The following is a 16,868-nucleotide window of genomic DNA, read 5'->3' as shown; positions in this document are numbered from 1 at the left end:
TTTTTTTTTTCATGTCAATTTGAAAGAAAAAAAATCAAACGACTCGACTGGCATTCAAATGTAAACGCCAGAAATCGCTGAATTGTGGGGACGAAAAGCACATGAGGAGAAGGCGTTATACAGCGCTACGTACGACCTCTGAAGGTACTTGTCCCCTGTTTTGGTGTCGGCGACATCAAAGCTTGGCAATACCTCCCTGTATCATACCTTAATTTTACTCAAAGAATACATTGCCCTCCCTTTTTTGGGATCGGTACTAACATTTCTGTGATCCTGTGTAGTCCTCAACCGGCTCACTACTCAGGTCGATTCTCTTTATTCATTTTCTTATTCTCTTTGTTGTCACCGGGTTCAAAAAATTGGTTGTCTCGTATGCGTTTGATGTAGGGAACAGAGATTCTCTGTAGGGAACACTTTGTCTTGAAGAAACAACCAAAACCACGAGTCCTTGGAAAATTCCAGTATACTCATTCGCAAGATAGTCAAGATTACGCATTTCAGGTTCGGTAACTCATTCGTCTTAGTGATCTGATGATAAATCTTATTGGTTATATTTTTTTTTAATATGGATGTAGTTATTCGATGTCTTTATTTGTTTCCTCAGTAATTACAGATGGAGAGGCAGTAAATAAATAGGAAGTAGCTAAAACAGTTTCCCAAGATGTCCAAAGTGCGAAAGCTGTCAATTCGCGGGATCAGGAATTTCTCCGACGTCGAGGAGTCGACATTACAATTCAGCTGTCCTCTGACCCTGATAACTGGTCTCAATGGAGTTGGAAAGACAACAGTGATCGAGTGTCTCCGATACATCACCACAGGAGAACTCCCCCCGAATTCAGACAAGGGTAAGGCTTTTGTTCATGATCCCATGCTGAAGAAACAAGCCTCAGTGCAGGTGCGGGGCTGTGTCAGGGCGCAATTCGATGATCGCGAGGGGAAGACCATCACCGTCACGAGGACAATGGAGTGCTCTCGCTACAAAAATCAATCTAGATTCAAAACACTTGACGGTGCTGTGGTAGTCTACAATCCCAAGACTAAAAAGGAAACTCAGCTGACGAATCGTTGTGCTGATCTCGACGTAGAGGTCATGCATGCTTTGGGTGTATCCAAAGCAATACTGAATCACGTGATTTTCTGTCATCAAGACGATGCAAATTGGCCTCTGGATGAGAACAAGGTGATTAAAGAACGCTTCGATGCCATCCTGGAGACAACCAACTACAATAAAGCTCTGGAGACCCTTCGAAAGCTCGCGAAGACGAAGGGAGCGATGTTGAAGGTCTATCAGGTCGAGGAACAGAGGCTTGCAGACAGGGTTGCTGATATGGAAGCCAAGGAGGCGAAGCTGGCGGATTTTAAAAAGAGGAGGAATGAAATAATTGAAAGAATGAAGAGAATGAACTCACAGGTGGAGCCCGTCAAGGAGCGACTGGAGCAAATTAGGAGTATCGAGGCTGAGTTCCAGAGGCTTAAAGCTGAGGATGAGATGGATAAAGTCTCGCACAATATGGCTTACGAGCAGTGCGAGTCTCTGCAGCTAAGGGTGAAGGAAATTTATGAGGGGAGTGATGATGATTTGTGGAAGGCGATCAACTCGTATGACAGCGGGCTTGAGGCGAAAAATTGGAAGATCGGGGTTGTCGAAAGGGAGATCAAAGAGTTGCTGAAGAATGAGCAGAATTTGGTGAAGACCCTCGGAGACCATAGAGTACTGATGGGAACTCTCAAGCAACAGGTCGAGGACCAGAAAAAAAAGACGAACGAGAGGAACCAGGTGCTCAATTCAGCATTGACGATGTGGGGCTTGGATACTCTTCGAGGGTTTGAAGATGTTAATGAGATTCAGAAAGCTGTTGAGGAGGTGGAGGTCAAGACACAGAAGTTTGAAAGATCTATCAGTAATAAACGATTGGAGCAGAATCAGCAGGAGAACGGTTTGGAGAAGATAGTGGATGCTGCTCGAGATAAGAGATCAAAGATTAATTCAGAGTTGAAGAGGAGTGAGGAGGAGGCAGAGGAAATCAGGAGCAGTATTTATGATGCTAGATTAAAGATTGGACAGGGTAATGATTCTGAGAAACAACTTGATGCCGTTGACGTGAAACTCGTGCAAATTGATCAGGAGATTGAAGAGATGAATGAGCTGATGAAGTCTGAGGATGTTGATGGCAAGATCGCCATGGAGACTAGTAACTTTGAACGGATTGAGGAGGAATTTACGAAACTAGATGAGGAGATGACTCTTATTCAAAATCAGAGTGCATTGAATGCGAAATTGGAATCTCTGAAAGCCAATTTCCAGGCGAAGAGCAAAGATATTGAACAACTCAAATCGAAACACGAAGTTAATATCAAGAAATTGTTAAAGCAGAATGAAATACCGGAATTCAACCTCAAAGAGGCAGTCGAGGAGGCGCAGAAGGTCCTGTCGGAGAGACTGGAGATAGTGTCTACAGAAATAAAAAAAAAGGAGTACGAACTGATGACTTTAGAGACAGCCTTAACTCATGCCAAGCAGGAATTAAAAGCTAAGATTGCTAATAATGACTATGAGCAGGAGAAGGTTATGGTTTACTGCGAAGATTATAACAGCTACCCGGAAGTCCTGGAGAATCAACAGAAGAAGTTGAAAGAACTGCAAGATGAGAGAGGGATAATTGCCTTCCAGGGTTCAGCCTACAACACTTATATCCGGGAGTTGAATACGAATTCATGGTGCGGCTTGTGTGAGAGGCATTTTGATGCACAATTAGATAGCAGAAAGCTTATGAGAAAGCTGGAGAGCGGGATTGCGAATAATCCAGACCTCCTAAAGAGGTGTGAAAGGAAATTGAAGATTGAACAAGAAAACTACAACACTCTTCTCTCCTTGAAATCTACAGTAGAAGCCATCACCAAGTTCGAGTTAATGGAGAAGGCGAATATGACGAAGAAGATTAAGCTGAAGGAGCTTGAGGTTTCAGAGCTGAAGGGAAAAATAGAAGAACTGAAAGAATCGAAGCTCGAGCCCGAGAGGAGCATTGAAATGGTTAAATCCATGATTCCAGATTTGTCTATTTGGGATCGTTACTCCCAGGACCTCATGGGAATCGATATGGCCATGGACGAGCTACGGGAGGAGATGTCAACCAAAGGATGCACTAGTGATAAAACGATGGAGGAGATACAAACAGAGAGAGAGGCCCTCAAAAAATCTATAAAGGTGACACGAGACAAGATCGATGAACTAAGATCAATCCTCGACAGCCGAAAGGAACAGCTTCGCAGGGCAACTGAGAAGAGAACCAAGTGCCTTGAGGAACAGCTACGTATCCACAATGAGGCTCAGCAACTGCGAAAACTGAAGAACGACCTGAACGATATGATTATCAAAGAGAAGAATTTGCGATCATCAATCCAAACTTTACGCCAGCAGTTGATAACCGCCGAGGAAGAGCGTACTCAAGCTATCAGGGAATTGGACGAATTGAAGTGCAAAAATCGAGAGGAACAGGAAAATGATAGGAAGCAGATGAAGAATTACGAGAAGCAGTGGGACACTCTGAATTCCCTTCAAATGGAGATAACCCTTTTAGTCTCTAAAAATGTAAAGAATCAATTGCAGAAGCTGGAGTCAGAAGTGAAACGCTATCAAGAGGTGTACGAGGAAGATCAGTCGAAGAGATCGAAAAAGGAGAGCGAATTGATTCAGATAAAAGAGGATATCTCGTGTTACGAGACGAAGCAGAGAAATCTAACGGACAATGTTGAGCTCAGGAAGTATCAGAGGGCTCTTAGAGATCTCGAAGACGCTAGCAAGCAGCGGAAAATGAAGATCAATCGGCTGCAGTACGACCAGGTGATTAAAGAACAGAGGAAACTATTCGATGAACTTCAGGAAGCTGAGGGAGAAGTCAACAAGGCTTCTGGAATTCGAGGAGAGATTGAAAAGAATATCGATCAGCTGACTGCGGAACTGAATACCCAAGAGTGCAGAACAGCTCGAACAGTCCATCGAAGTAAGAGTTTCGAAGTAATCGTTACCACACAAGCGATTAACGATGTCATGACGTATACGAGAGTGTTGGACAGGGCGACAGCGGAGTTCCACGAGGAGCGGCTCAATAAGATCAACTCAGCCATGAAGAAGCTGTGGAAATTGATTTATTCGGGGAATGACACTAAGTCCATTCAGATCAGGGCTGAGGCGACTTCGACGACTGGAGCCACCGAGAGGAGACAGTTCAACTACAAATTGGTGCAGGTAAAGCACGGAATCGAGATGGAGATGAGGGGACGCTGTAGTGCTGGTCAAAGGGTCCTTGCCTCCATCATCCTGCGATTGGCTCTGGCTCAGACTCTTTCTCAACAGTGTGGCATCCTTGCTCTCGACGAACCAACCACTAATTTGGATTCTATCAATTCTGCCAAACTTGCTGATGCCCTGTACAGATACGTCACCTACAGGGCCCAGTACGAGAAGAACTTTCAGCTGATTGTTATTACTCACGATGAGGAGTTTATTAGAAATCTCAATGAACTTGGCTCGCAGCACTCTGCGCAGGAACTCTACAGGAAGGATAATGGATTGACGAGTGTCAGGTTGTCTACACTAACCAAGAGTGAGGGTGCGCTTGAAAGCGATCAGTCGGAATCTGAGAACGATCCTGCGACACAATCGAGCTCCAGGAAGAGGGCACATCCTGGTGATGGACCCACTGCCAAGAAGAATAAACCTTTCAAATTCGACCTCAATTTTTGAAATGTAAAGATCTCGAGATTCCTACCTCGATATTCTTGTTCTTTTATTTGTTCAGAAATTTATATATTTATAGAAAGAACGCTGGGCGCCAGTGGGCATTATTTTTTCGAGTAGAAAAGAAATGTCTGGTTTTTACCAGTTATTAAGTGGAGAAATTACAAAATCTGTTCGTTTAATTTGGTAAAAACCTTTTTTTTTGTATTTTTTCGTTTTTATCTCATGTGGAGTAAATAAATATCATTGTCAGTGAAAAATGGTAAATTTGAAATTTGGGCGCGTCAGTAGCGGAGTATGCTTGCTCATGCGCCGTTATTTCCTAACCTCACTGAGTAACCACTTGTCTCAACAGAACATAGCGACTAATCAGCAAGCCACAACCAATTTGTAACGGGCATTTTCAATTGTGGTGTTGCGTGGAAAATAAATTTTCCAACATTCTACGATTTCTATCACTTGAATCAATTAACGTCCACTGAAAAAATCGCTTAATAATCATCCCAGTGTTCAGTTAAGTGTAAAAGTGAAGTGTCCATTGGAAATATCTCCTGAATAGCCAATAAATCAGATGTGTAAGGCTTTGTTTGTCCCCCTCGGCTGCTGGACTCTCGAGAATTTCAATAATCACTATTTATTAATCAACGGAAATACAAATATCAGTGAGATCAGCACGGAAATGTCGAGGAGTCATCCATAGGGGACTGCAGGAGCCTTGGAACCATAATCAGCTAGTCGGTGAGTAATAGGACATAATCATTCTAAAACCTAATAACGTAGAGCTGGAAACAGAAAAAAAAATGATGTCACAGGCCTTCGAATTTTGATTAACTCCATAACCATTACTTGGCCTCTTCGGGACTCTTGACCACTGGATTAAGATGTGTAAACACAAGGCTTGAACCGACATTTTTGGTCAGGTTAAGTCATCGGTGTAAACAATCCAACAAATCCTCAATATTATTGATTTTTCGCAATACTCTTTTAGTGCGTGTGCACAACTTTGCAAAAATTTATGATAAACCATGAGTACTCAGTTGCATTATCAATTATTTCGCGATAATAAGTACATATGTCAATCAGATTGGAGCAGATTCAATGTTCTCCATAAATTAATTATTAAACGTGATCCAATTCATCAATTTGTTACTCTGGAAATAGTGAATTGAGTGGATTTTCTTTTTTCAGGGGAGAAATGTTCGACAACCGATAGCGAGTATTTCACGTGAAAATGTCAAATAGAAGAGAGAAACCAGCCGCTGGCTTCGTGAGTACAATCTTCTCACTCTCGATCATTTAATTGAATTTTCGAGAATAATTAATATAGAATTATTGAGCAATTTGTGCAACACCCAGTGAGTTATACCGCACTCAGGCACTCACTGTCAGGTGTAACGGTACGTTTAAAATGCTCCTAGCCAGCAGAGTATACGTAAACTATAAGATATTGGCGTGTAACAATATTCGCCCTGGAAGTACGGTCTTTACCTTCTTCATGTACCCGTGACCCTCTTTATACGAAAAATCGTCTACACACTTGCAATCATCATCTCTTCGCCCTAATTCCCCAGCAAAAACGTGTATTTCGAGTGAAACTCAGTGCACAAGCTGAGGAATGCGAAAATTATTTCCTAGCGTCCAATTAAATTGCATTCTTTTCATTTTTTAACTCTCCGCTCTAAACTGCTACATTTTCAAACTCCTCCAATTCTGCTGGCGCCTGCATTCCCAGCTGTTTGAGGAGAAAGAAGTAATGCGAAACTTTTGCGTGGAAAAGTGGAAAAAAATGATAAAACCTGGAGCGATAAGATAACGTCGAATTGTTCGTGGGAAAACATTAGAATACTCATGTTGTTTTCGTTGAGAATTTTGAGAGAATTGAGTGGGGATGACTAAATGGTATACACGGCATGATTTGGAAAAGTCCTTGAGAGTCAAGGAAAAAACGAATAATTATACGTAATGAAGTATCTGATAATGCCATTGTCTGATAAGATAGTCCCCTGATTTTTTTAGATTCAATTAATTCTTTAGTACGCGGTATTCGGCCTTTGGATTCACTCATCCCGCATTTGTAATCGACCGATTGAACTCGATAGAAAACGCATGGTGCCACCTGTTTGAATGCACCAAACGCAGCCACTTGCTGCTCTAAAACCAAACACCCCACCTCATTCACCGTCAACCTACTACATGTGATGAATACGCGCAGACCAGTTTTACACTTTTTTTTTTACAACTCAGTGCATGAAAACATTAAAGACATTGAAACGCGAGTTGACCATCATTCGAGTTAGTGTTAACGTCGTAATCGTTTTTCCGGTTAGAAGAGAAGATATATCATGTCAATTCAGCGTCGAAAAAGTTGGTACAGAACGACGGAAAAAGTGAGTGTTGCTGGATTTTTTTCATTATTATTAAATTCGGAGCACTCGGGGCACCGTAAAAATACGCGCCCTTGGCTCTGTCGTTTTTAAACGTGTGATCTTTATTTGTGAAAATAAAACTTTGGCATTGGTGTCGACCTGACGTCATCGCCTGTATCGTCCTCGTACTAACATTAATCGCTTTTTTTCGCGAAGGAAAGAACAAGTCGGTCGGAAAAAGGCCTCTGCTGTTTTCGCAAACCGGTATTTAGAGTTTATTATTGAATGCCGGTGATATGGGGCAGTTCTGATAATATGAGTGTTTCAGAATGATTTACTATTGACAAATAATGACTTAAAGGCATTTCTTATATGGAAGTACTTGACGGGGAGAAGACCCGATGATTTCTCAGATTGGATTCAATCCATTATTTGGAAAATCCTTGATTGCGGATGTTTAATAGTTTATTCTTTGTCAATTTCATTGTTATTGAATTACCATTACAACGACCGAAAGAAATTCGTAAAAACTGTAATTGATCTTCAAATAAAATTAATTTGTGGAAACAAATTCGTTAGTTTTTAGAATAAATTTTCACTCAAGGTCTGAAAGACAAGGAATAATGCGAGAATCATTAGATCGACCACCGGCAATCAAGTGGAAATGTAAAATACACTTTATCCATGATAGGTGTCTGCTATCTGGATCGCGTGTAAATTGATACCCAAGTTTATATCACACTCACTCGATAAAAAGTGTTGTTATACACAAGACTGACGGCTTAAAGTGGCCGGAATGATCGAGGGAAAAGAAACCGATGGAGAGGAAGAAAATGGTGAAATAAAGAAGAGAAAAGAGGGATTGAAAAAACGAGAGCATGTTAATCTCTGGGGATATGTGCACCGGAGGCGTGTCGACGTCGCAGTGACGCCAGCTCCCAGGATTACCTCATCGACCTTTTACGCTAAGACGTGACTCCTCTCATACCTCACCACCAGAATCCACCATCCTTTTATCATCTTTCACTTTTCATTGTTCTGTTGAACAACTAGTCTCATTTCCAATAATCAAACCCAGTCCCCAACTCTCTAATCCTAATCTATTAGTCATCATTAGCACTTTCTCCAACTGATCAGTAGCACCAAAACAATTGACGTAACTGAATTACCCCCTCTCCAATAATGCCAAAGCGTTATCAACAAGTATAAAAAATTCTAATAGAACAGACGATTGATTTATGTATTTTCCCCTGAAATTCCTGACCCGGTAATGCCGGGCTTCAATATTTAAAATTCCACTCTCAAAACTCGTTCCTATGATAAAACCCTGGCAAGATGAAAATCTGTCGCTCCTGGAACTGAAATAAAAAAATTAACAACAGTCGAAAAAAAAAGAAAAAAAAAAGTCTCAATTTCATATTTCAATAATCTCAATGACCGTTATGTTAATGTTCAGTTAAACCCGTTAATATTCCGTTCCGTGCGGAGTATCAAAGCTCATCTTCGTGGTTAAAATGCCACATAAACATCGGTACAACTTATTAACATTCCCAGGTACATTGACACTGCGCTATCTCTCATTGTTCGCTGTTTGATCATTGGTACCCGGACATTCAATTCTATCAGAGGTTTAACTTCCTCCACATGAATTCTTCACATCGCTCATTATCTCTGGTTATTTCGTTTTGTTTGGGAACACCTACGCCACGGTTGATGATGGCATGGAAGAGGGGAGAAAGCGAGTTGGCAAGAGTCTGGTTGGAGGTAGTGAACCAGTCTTGATCGGTCCACTCTCCTATGCGGAACTGACCTCTCATCCAGGAATCTCCATTCTCTTCCGTTTGTACAGTCATAGCTTTACCCTGAGCTCTCGCAATTTCAACATTTCCGAGGCAATTCGAATTTCCAGTACCCTCACCAACAAACAGTTTGGATGATCTCTTCAGTACCATCATTATCTTTCTATCGAGTTCAATAATTGTTGGATTGTATTTTTTTATTTTTAGTTTGCATGTCAAGTAATTTTTTCACCTGATAAGCGTGTCATGTATGTCATTCTGTTGCCGACTGATAGTGTCGTGTGATTCTGCTGTTTTTGTGGCTAGAGCCGAAGTGTCATTATTATTAATAACTCGGACAGTAACGGATATGCGATAGATGGAAATCATTGATGTGGTAATGATGGATGATGATGTTGCGCCCAGTATTTCGTGCCAGGTCGATCTGTCTGACAGGATAAGTGGTTTTAATTGTCAACTAACGTGTGGTGTGTGATGCTTCTGGAAATTGACTCAGTCAGTCAATTTATTTGGAATAAAAATGATTACAGAATGGGTGAGCTTAACTGGTTATTTATTATGAAGTTTATTTTTATCCTTCATTGGTAGTGACATTGGGGGTAGAGGAGTCCTGGTGATTATTTAATTTATCCTACGAGTTTCGTTGAATGGAGCTATTTTGACAGCGTGTGTTTATTTTTGGAGCTGTGTCACTGAATGAAACTTTATCAATTATGGTTTGAAGAGATTTTATGTGCATTTTGGAGAGGGGAAACGGCACAAGGACGTCTGAATCACACGGAATTTCTCTCAATGCCGTGCTATGTTAATTTTCAGCGTTTATTTTTGTTGTTAAAAAATTTTCATCGATTACACTATTATACATGTTCGTAAGGAGGCATAAACTTGATAAATAGAGTAAATTAGCACTCTAGTCCCATTGTGTTCCCGATAAGTCCACTGCCGGTCCTGTATGCCACATGAATCACTAATCAATAATTATGAAAATGTTCAGTTGTTGCGGTAGAACTATAGCTTGGCAGTTTTTTTTTTCTACAATCCACGCGGCATTCCGATCTCTCGAGGTCTAGAGTCAACACGTTATTTTCCGCGATAAATTTGAAATGTAAAAAATGCTAATGCCGAGCTGATTTAATTCACTCCATTCCTCAATCGTCGTGTTCGTTGAGTTCTGTTGGAGGATATTTGTCACGTGAGAATAGTGAAAATCGTGGAAATTTTTTAATTAAATGATCTATTTGGAATAATGAGGTGTACGCCTAATACATCTCTCTGGAATTTCTTTGGGGTGTGTTATTTATTGATGAGAGAATTAGAAATCATTGTGGAGATCATATGCCTGACAAAAGAAGTGCAAGGGTGAAAGTCATTGTATTCTGAACGTTCTCAGAATTTAGCCATTGCTCAATCAAGATTCCCAGTGATCTTTTCTTTAACAAATAATGTTTGCATAATCGATGGTTACGTGACAATGCAAAATGTGTAGTTGTAGACACAGTTGGTTTTTCATTGATGGGGAATAATGGTTATTGAGTTTTTATTTTTTGTTTGTTTTTTCAGCTGGACACATGGTTCGGACGACCGAAGAAATCCGGCCGTGGGGGTGGAGTGAGAAGTGGCACCGGCTTCAACACAATTCCACGGCCGAATTCCGGTGATGATTTTGATGAGATTGAACAGCAAAGGGCCATTATCGACAGGATGGACGAGGAAACAGTCAATGAGAAGTTTGAGGAAATGCTGGTAATTGGGTATTTTTTTTATTGATGAGTTAACCCGGGAGGCACCCTTAATTCACATTAATTGGGTTATTTCCAAGTAGAGGGGAATTGGGATCAATGGCGAATGATTTATTGATTAATTGATTGTGACTGGAGTGTCATTACACCGAGCTGTAACAATGGATTGGTGATGAAAGCTACTTTGCGGTAGAGAAATTTATGGTGTCATAACGCCGTTGGCGAATAGGCCTTGAAATACTAGAAAAATATAGTTCAACTGTTGATGATTTGTGATTTATTTGTTTCGATGTCATTAAATGAAAAATAAAATGAAATGATAAATTGCCTTGAATTGTTAATGATCGATAAGAAATAAAAAAATTAATTTTTATGAATTTCAAGGCAAATATGAATTTGAAAGAAGACAAGAAGGAGCCCTTGAGACAACAGCCAGATGCAAAGAAAAAAGAAATGCTCGTTCTTCATTACAAAGGCAGTATTCAAGAGAATCGCTCAAAATTCGACAGACCCGCTGATTATATCCAGTATTTGGCACAGCCTGACTTGAGTGTCAACAAAATATACAATTGCATCGAGTCACTGAGAATTGCCCTCACTAACAATCCACTTAGCTGGGTCCAGGAATTTGGCACAAAAGGATTGAAACAAGTGTTGGCAACGCTCAATGAGTGCTACAGAAAGTGAGTACTTATTATCTATTTTACGATCTCCAATTTTCACATAAATGACAGCTGTTTGTTTTACATAATGCTGTTGATGCCTTACATCCACACCCACTAAGTTTAATGATCATTTTATCTATTTAATGCATTCCAAAGTGCTTCTGTTCATCACGATAGGTAAATAATTAACTCATCTTAGATTTTAATGATGAATTTCATATGAAATATTAGTCACTATTTCATTGGAAGTATTGAATCATATTATCTGGTGAATGCGAATTTCCTACAGCCAATGTAAATGTTCTCTACACTTGATTATTTCCATGAGAGTTTCATGAATAAATTTTAAAACAATTGTATTGATTTCCAGTGACAATCGTTACGAACGAATACAGTACGAATGCATAAGATGTCTGAAGGCGATAATGAACAATACAGGGGGAATGAAGGAGATGCTCGACCACCACGAGGCATTGACGATAGTAGCTCGTTCTCTTGAGCCCAGTAAACCATCGGTGATGTACGAGGCTGTTAAAGTTCTGGGTGCAGTCTGTCTAATCGACAGTGACAGTCACAAGAAGGTCCTCGATGCGATAACGATGAATGGAGAGTTCAAAGGACGCGAGAGGTTTCAACCAATTGTTCAGGGCCTGATGAATAAGCAGAATGAGAATTTGAGGGTTGTATGTCTGCAACTGATAAACTCTATAATATCCTCAGCTGACGATCTCGACTTTCGACTGCACCTTCGGAACGAGGTCATGAGAATTGGATTGGCGGATATCTTAGAAGCACTGGAGAGAGACGAGTCTGAAGACCTTACAACACATTTGAAAATCTTCAATGATTACAAGGAGGGAGACTACGAGGAGTTTGTCCAGAGGTTTGATCACGTGAGATTAGAGCTCGATGATGTCAACGACTGCTTCGAGGTTGTGAAGAATATGGTGATGGACACCATGGCAGAGCCCTATTTTCTCTCGATACTCCAACATTTGCTCTTCATCAGGGATGATGCTCTAGTGAGGCCGGCTTACTACAAATTAATCGAAGAATGTGTCTCTCAGATTGTTCTCCATCGTTCTGGCTGTGATCCAGACTTTTCAGCAACAAAACGCTTTCAAATAGATGTGCAACCATTAATCGATACCTTAGTTGAGAAATCGAGGGCTGAGGAGGAGAGGAGGCTAGTCGAGATGTCCCAAAAGCTTGAGGAAGCGATATCAAGTAAACAGGAGGCAGAGGCCAAGCTTCAGCACGCTGAGAATAAAATCAGGGAATTGGAATCTGGTGGTGGAAGGATAGGTATAAAAATGGGGGCTCCTCCACCACCGCCGATGCCAGGTATGGTTGGTCCACCTCCTCCACCGATGCCAGGAATGGGTGTACCACCACCTCCACCGATGCCAGGTATGGGTGGGCCACCACCTCCACCGATGCCAGGAATGGCTGGACCACCGCCGCCACCGATGCCAGGCATGGGTGTTCCTCCACCTCCACCGATGTTAGGCATGGGTGGCCCGCCACCACCTCCAATACCCGGTATGGGTCCTCCACCACCTCCTGGTGGATTTAGATCACCTCTTGCAGGGGCTGTTCAAGTATTGCCACACGGTTTGAAACCCAAAAAGAAATGGGAAGTCGATGGGCCTCTGAAGAGGGCCAATTGGAAGGCTATTTTACCCCAGAAATTGAGTGAAAAATCTTTTTGGGTTAAAGTACAAGAGGATAAACTAGCTAGTCCGGATATTTTGAATGGTTTGGCACAGAAATTTTCGTCGAAGCCTGCGGGTAGAAAAATAGATGATGTCGTGGACAAATCAACAACGAGTAAAAAAGTCAAGGATCTCAAGGTTCTCGATGGCAAAGCTGCACAGAATATTTTGATTCTTCTCGGGGGGACATTGAAGCACATGTCTTACGAGGAAGTTAAGAGCTGCCTGTTGAGATGTGAGGGACCTGTGATCTCTGACAATGTCCTCCAGGGCCTCATACAGTATTTACCACCACCTGATCAGCTCACCAAGCTTCAAGCGTTCAAGGATCAGTACGATGATCTCACTGAGGCGGAGCAATTTTGTGTGACGGTGTCTTCCATTAAAAGGCTCATGCCGCGACTCAGATCGTTAAGTTTCAAGCTGAGATATGAGGAAGTTGTTCAGGATATTAAACCAGACATTGTTGCCGGTACAGCTGCCTGTGAAGAAGTTAAGAGCAGTAAAAAATTCGCTAGAATCTTGGAGCTCATTTTATTACTCGGTAATTACATGAATTCTGGCTCGAAGAATGGACAGGCGTTTGGCTTTGAGATTAGCTTCCTCACGAAGTTGACTAGCACCAAGGATGTCGAGAATAAACAGACATTGATGCATTATCTAGTGGATACTATTGAGAGGAAGTTTCCAGAGTGCTTGAGCTTTGCTGAGGAGTTACTGCATGTCGACAGGGCCAGTCGAGTTTCAATGGAAAATATTCAGCGAACACTTAGGCAGATGGAATCGAATATTAAGAATTTGGAACAGGATTTGGCTAATTCAAAAATACCGCAGAGTGAACAGGATTGTTTCATTGAAATCATGTCACCTTTTGCCAAGAAAGCGAGAGAATCGTTCGAAGTTATGCAGAGTATGTACAAAAATATGGAGACACTTTACACGGATATCTCAGACTTCTTCGCTTTTGACAAGCAGAAATATACGATTGAGGAGTTCTTCGGGGACATTAAGAAGTTTAAGGATGATTTCGTGGTAAAATATCAATTAATTATTCATTACTGTCGCAGTTTCACTTTACCAGATTTTCAGTAACAGATAACTAGCTTTACCAAATTTGAAGAGTCAATTTTTTAATTTTAGATGATTTTTTCTCTTTTTCAAATAAAATTTCCTATTGAATTTTATAAAATTTTTGACAGTGTAGTTATGAAAATATAGAGAATATAAAGGTTGAAGTTTATATGAATAGCGAAATCTATTGGATTTATCAGTGATAGGGTATTAATGCAGAATAATGATTGCAGCAAGCCCAGAAGGAAATCATAAAGCTGCGTGAGGGTGAGGAGAAGCAGAGAAGAGCACGTGAGGCACGTGAGAAAGCAGAACTCGAGCGTGCAGCACGTGCTGCACGTAAACGTGCTCTGGTTGACATGAATGCCCATGAGACCCAAGAGGGAGTAATGGATAGTCTCATGGAGGCGTTACAAACAGGCTCGGCATTCAGTCGTCCTGATCAACGAAGAAAACGTCAGACTCGAGCCGCTGGTGGTAAGTGCAAGCTCATCAGGACTAAAGATGCTTCTAGAATACTAAGATGGAATCCAAATGATCAGCCAAAGCTCTTCGACGGTGCACTAGCGAGTTCAGCACACTTAATTAACTCAGAAATTCAAAATGTATTATCACCGATGGGTCCTCTACCCTCTCTATCCACAGCTTTTAGTTTCTGCAACACACCCCAAGACAATCAGTCAGAGCTGAAAGATTGTCTCTTAGACGCCGCCATGAATGCCCCTAAACGTGAAAAATTTATAACTAGAGTCTCCTCTTTCCAAAGATTACGACGTAAAGCCAAGAATAGTCCCACATACCGTCACATCGATAATTCTCTCAATTCCCCGATGTTCGGTAAGACCCCTCATCGTGCAATCCCCACAAAAGTTCAGAAAAATCTCCGAAAAATCAATAGAAGTGATAGCTGTGACTCCAACGCCGATCCAAGGTCCACAGCCTCTCCTAACCGTAGGAATTCTACCTCATCCCTGAAGGAAAAAGTATCGAAAATGTTCCACTTAACAATTCCCTACGACTCCGTAATTGGAGAGCTCAAGAAAAAATCCAGTGAGGGAATCTCAGCTCCTCACAACACACCCTGTCAGACACCTGTTATCGTCCTTAGTAAACCATCGTTGTATAAAGAGACGCTGCTGGGTGAGGCTAGAAAGATGACGCCGGTTAAGCAACGCAGAATAATTGTGGGTAAACGCAGAAAGAGGAACAACATGGTGAGAAGGGCTGTTGTTCAGAGGAAAAAACAAGTGAGGAGGAGACGAAGCCTGGGTGATTATCTGGGGAGTCCACCGAGCATGAACTCCTCGATGCCAGACCTCGCTTTTCCCTCTACTCCCAGGAATATTTTTGAAGTTGATAACACCTTCCAAAGGAACTTCTTATCTTTTGACGATATCAGCTCTAAAAATCAGGGGAGGGACTGTGGATTTCTACCTAGAACCAAGAACTTTGATGACATCAGTAAAGTTCATGATGAGAATCAGAACAGTATTGTTGTGAGGGACAGTGATGAATCTGTTTTCACTTCGGCTGAGGCAACGCCCAAGAAACTTGATGCGTCTGATATGGAGCATCTCAGTCCTGGGGGAATCAGTGGAATCACTGAACTCTCTCATAATATCAACAGTCCATACTTTTCTGCCAAATCCACAAGCAGCATCGCTGGTTATCCTGTTACACCCATCAAAGTGGATTTGCAGAGACCTATTCACTCCCCGAAATTAGATAGTGTCTACAAATCCACCGTTTTACCGGTTACTGAGAGGAAAAGGTGGAAATTTTGGCGCACTCCCGACACTGATAATACAGTGGTTACCTTGAAATATAACAAATTGAGATTGAGTGATAGCGATCTTGTTACCAAGATGAAGGGATTCGTCAATAAATTCAAAAGTCCGACAACCGATGACTGATGGTTTTTTGTTATCGATTTTTATAATCAATTTTTCAAGGCACTGGTTATTACTTTTGCCTGTTATTTTATGAGATAACTATAGAATTTTTTGTGATCATTGTAAAGAGAAATGAGATTGTGATTTTTATGATTTTTTAAAATTTTTGTAATTAAAAACGTTTTTTGTATATCAAAGTTTTATTAAATGCACAATGATTTTTTAAGAATGCGTGGGGTAGTTTTGATTCTATTGTGATTGTGAGTGTTTTGGGAATTCGAGAGATAAAGCTAACTCGGATAGATATAACAGAAGTTGTATTTGGGAAAATATCGGGTATGAAGGGAGGGATTACCCGTAATCCCTTATTTCTCAATCGGTAGTACAGCAATACGAGGAATATCTTTTTTTCGTTTGTTTACATTTTGAGGAGGATGAGGGCTTTAATATCGTAATGATAATGGCTACAGGTGTCACGAGTGCCAGATTCGAAGAGTTTTGGTTGATATACATTCGTTTGAGTGAATAAAAATGACAATTGTAATTGATGAGGACAAGCCAAATTGTTAATTGAATAATTTAATTTGTTTACAGCGGAGAGACGGGCACAACTCAATCGGAGTAGATCTCGGACTGGGCTCGTTGGTACAGGACTGCTGGGAAGAGAATTATCCACGTAAGATAACAACTTTAAAACCAGTAATTATAAGAGACGTGATACTTAAATGATTGATCTTTTTGAAGGGAGCTGTTGAGTTCGGCGTAATAGTAGATTGCAGAAGAGTAGTCTCCGTCCCATTTATTGATGCTGTGATGATTTTATACTTCAAAACGCGCACATCGTTGTCAAATGTAACAGGCATCACGAATAATGATTGACATT

At 41.0% G+C, this 16,868-nt stretch overlaps 2 protein-coding genes across 7 annotated transcripts; both read left to right on the top strand.

The window, feature by feature from the left end:
* Nucleotides 1-102: 102 nt before the first annotated feature.
* Nucleotides 103-4,992, top strand: rad50 (DNA repair protein rad50). Of its 2 annotated transcripts, none has more exons than XM_011301251.1 (2): nt 103-501; nt 614-4,992. In XM_011301251.1, the coding sequence occupies exon 2, from the start codon at nt 662-664 to the stop codon at nt 4,742-4,744; it is 4,083 nt and encodes a 1,360-aa protein (XP_011299553.1). In that variant the 5' UTR covers nt 103-501; nt 614-661; the 3' UTR covers nt 4,745-4,992. The 2 variants fall into 2 exon arrangements, with proteins under 2 accessions (XP_011299553.1, XP_011299552.1); XM_011301250.1 differs by having other exon boundaries at nt 605-4,992.
* Nucleotides 4,993-5,061: 69 nt separating this feature from the next.
* On the top strand, nt 5,062-16,151 carry dia (diaphanous related formin 1). 5 transcript variants are annotated; one of them, XM_011301247.1, is made up of 6 exons: nt 5,062-5,476; nt 5,927-6,005; nt 10,464-10,646; nt 11,027-11,325; nt 11,678-14,054; nt 14,327-16,151. In XM_011301247.1, the coding sequence occupies exons 2-6, from the start codon at nt 5,970-5,972 to the stop codon at nt 16,004-16,006; spliced, it is 4,575 nt and encodes a 1,524-aa protein (XP_011299549.1). In that variant the 5' UTR covers nt 5,062-5,476; nt 5,927-5,969; the 3' UTR covers nt 16,007-16,151. The 5 variants fall into 5 exon arrangements, with proteins under 5 accessions (XP_011299549.1, XP_011299547.1, XP_011299551.1 ...); XM_011301245.1 differs by lacking the exons at nt 5,062-5,476; nt 5,927-6,005 and adding an exon at nt 6,958-7,125; XM_011301249.1 differs by lacking the exons at nt 5,062-5,476; nt 5,927-6,005 and adding an exon at nt 8,894-9,049.
* The last annotated feature ends 717 nt before the right edge of the window (nt 16,152-16,868 follow it).

The sequence above is a fragment of the Fopius arisanus genome, unplaced genomic scaffold, assembly GCF_000806365.1.
Source record: "Fopius arisanus strain USDA-PBARC FA_bdor unplaced genomic scaffold, ASM80636v1 scaffold00021, whole genome shotgun sequence".
Classification (NCBI taxonomy): Eukaryota; Metazoa; Arthropoda; class Insecta; order Hymenoptera; family Braconidae; genus Fopius; species Fopius arisanus.
The sequence above is the reverse complement of the archived record's forward strand: the minus strand, read 5'-3'. Positions and strand labels throughout refer to the sequence as shown.

Bases quoted from the DNA above. Each gene is read 5' to 3' on its own strand.
- rad50 (XM_011301251.1), top strand. From the start codon at position 662: ATGTCCAAAGTGCGAAAGCTGTCAATTCGCGGGATCAGGAATTTCTCC.
- dia (XM_011301245.1), top strand. From the start codon at position 7,081: ATGTCAATTCAGCGTCGAAAAAGTTGGTACAGAACGACGGAAAAA. The intron at 7,126-10,463 runs GTGAGTGTTGCT...TTGTTTTTTCAG, and splicing joins GGTACAGAACGACGGAAAAA to CTGGACACATGGTTCGGACG. The intron at 10,647-11,026 runs GTAATTGGGTAT...ATGAATTTCAAG, and splicing joins AGAAGTTTGAGGAAATGCTG to GCAAATATGAATTTGAAAGA.